This window comes from Cariama cristata, unplaced genomic scaffold, assembly GCF_000690535.1.
Source record: "Cariama cristata isolate BGI_N322 unplaced genomic scaffold, ASM69053v1 scaffold28034, whole genome shotgun sequence".
Lineage (NCBI taxonomy): Eukaryota > Metazoa > Chordata > Aves > Cariamiformes > Cariamidae > Cariama > Cariama cristata.
The window spans coordinates 874-2,285 of record NW_009611668.1 but is presented as its reverse complement, the minus strand read 5'-3'; the positions used below and the strand labels follow the sequence as shown (position 1 = coordinate 2,285).

Here is a 1,412-nt window from a genome sequence, read left to right as displayed (position 1 = left end):
ATTCCAGTGAACAGTTGGCATCTAAGTATTACAGACATTTACTTACCAGATATGTATTGTGAAGAGGTTTTATAAGAGCGGAAGAGATTTTAAGTAAAATTAAAAAGAAAAGATATTGTTGCTCACAGCTTAATTTTTTTTTTTCAGCCTCTTCGCTTGTTTGTGGATTTTAATCTTCTCTGGTTTCTTGAGGGTAAGATACCTTGTGTTCAAGGTTAAAAAATATTCTTTAATGTAAATCTTTTACTAACATCTAGTATAACTAAAAGGTTTTGGACAGTCCAATATAGCTTAATGAAAGAAAATTCCTAACCAGATCTATTACTGTTGTAGGTCATGCTGGTAATCTTTTAGCCATTTATTTCCAATTCAGTTTATTGTTGGATGCTCTTCTTGCTAATGTAAAAGTGATACGCATTGATTGACAAAATTTGTCAATCGAGATCCACTATTTGATTGAGAGAATGGAAAGGAGATTTGGGTTTTAAGTGTATTTTGTCTTTCTAATTTTTCTGCTATTAATATTCTGGAGACCAGAGCTTCCTCTCTCTTAGGTGGATGCACTTTTACTCAGGCAAAGAGACTGTGTGACTGGGGACTATATGAAATAAGAACATTGCAGTGTCATGGAAATACTCTGTCTGTGTGTACATAACAGTAAAAAGGCAGTGTGTATCCTTGTTTTAAGTGTGGCATATCATTGTGCAGGGATTTTAATATTAAAATGAGATTTACAAAATTGTTTTTCATGTTTCATTTGCCTCCAGCTGTTTTTCTATAGTGAGACAATAGAGTTGGTGTTTGCTGCTGCCGGAGCTCTTCTGTTCTGTGGATTTATTATTTATGACACTCATTTACTGATGCACAAATTATCCCCTGAAGAGTACATACTGGCTGCAATCAATCTCTACTTGGACATCATCAATCTGTTCTTACACCTGTTGCGTTTACTGGAGGCATTTAATAAAAAATAGTCAAAAGCGGTGTGATTTGACTATCGCATATATAAAGTTAGGCGTTTGGATGATCTGCAAACTGTGTAGCTCTGTCTTCTAGAGACTGAATCTTTATTACTTTTTCATTCCATGAATATTGATCCCTCCTTAGGAAGAAAAGAGGGGGTTTTTATGTAGCTCAAGTTCTTCTCTAGAATGTATATTTTATTTAGTTAACATGCTGTTGTCATTTCAGTCACTTTTTTAATTACTTAATTTGCACTTGGTAGAATTCACGATTAAAACATCTGCCAACTTCTGATTGCTCCAGAGTAAGCTTCTCTCTGCTATTCTGTAGCTGCTGGAAATGTTTCCTTTGGCATTATAAGTGTGCATGCCACATAAGGGTAGCCTGAGTTTATAACTGTGCAATGTTTTACTAAGCCAAATTGTTTCCTAGTTTTTGTTTGGTAAAAT

The 1,412-nt window shown here is 34.5% G+C and overlaps 1 protein-coding gene across 1 annotated transcript in view; it reads left to right on the top strand.

Annotated features, from left to right (window-relative positions):
- The window catches only part of TMBIM4 (transmembrane BAX inhibitor motif containing 4), a gene marked incomplete at its 5' end in the record, with an annotated part of 5,454 nt that extends 4,352 nt beyond the window's left edge, over nt 1-1,102 (top strand). The window contains 2 exons of the mRNA XM_009698348.1: nt 148-193; nt 768-1,102. Of these exons, the coding sequence (XP_009696650.1) occupies nt 148-193; nt 768-974 (253 nt within the window). The remainder of the gene's footprint in view (nt 1-147; nt 194-767) is intronic.
- Between the last annotated feature and the right edge of the window lie 310 nt (nt 1,103-1,412).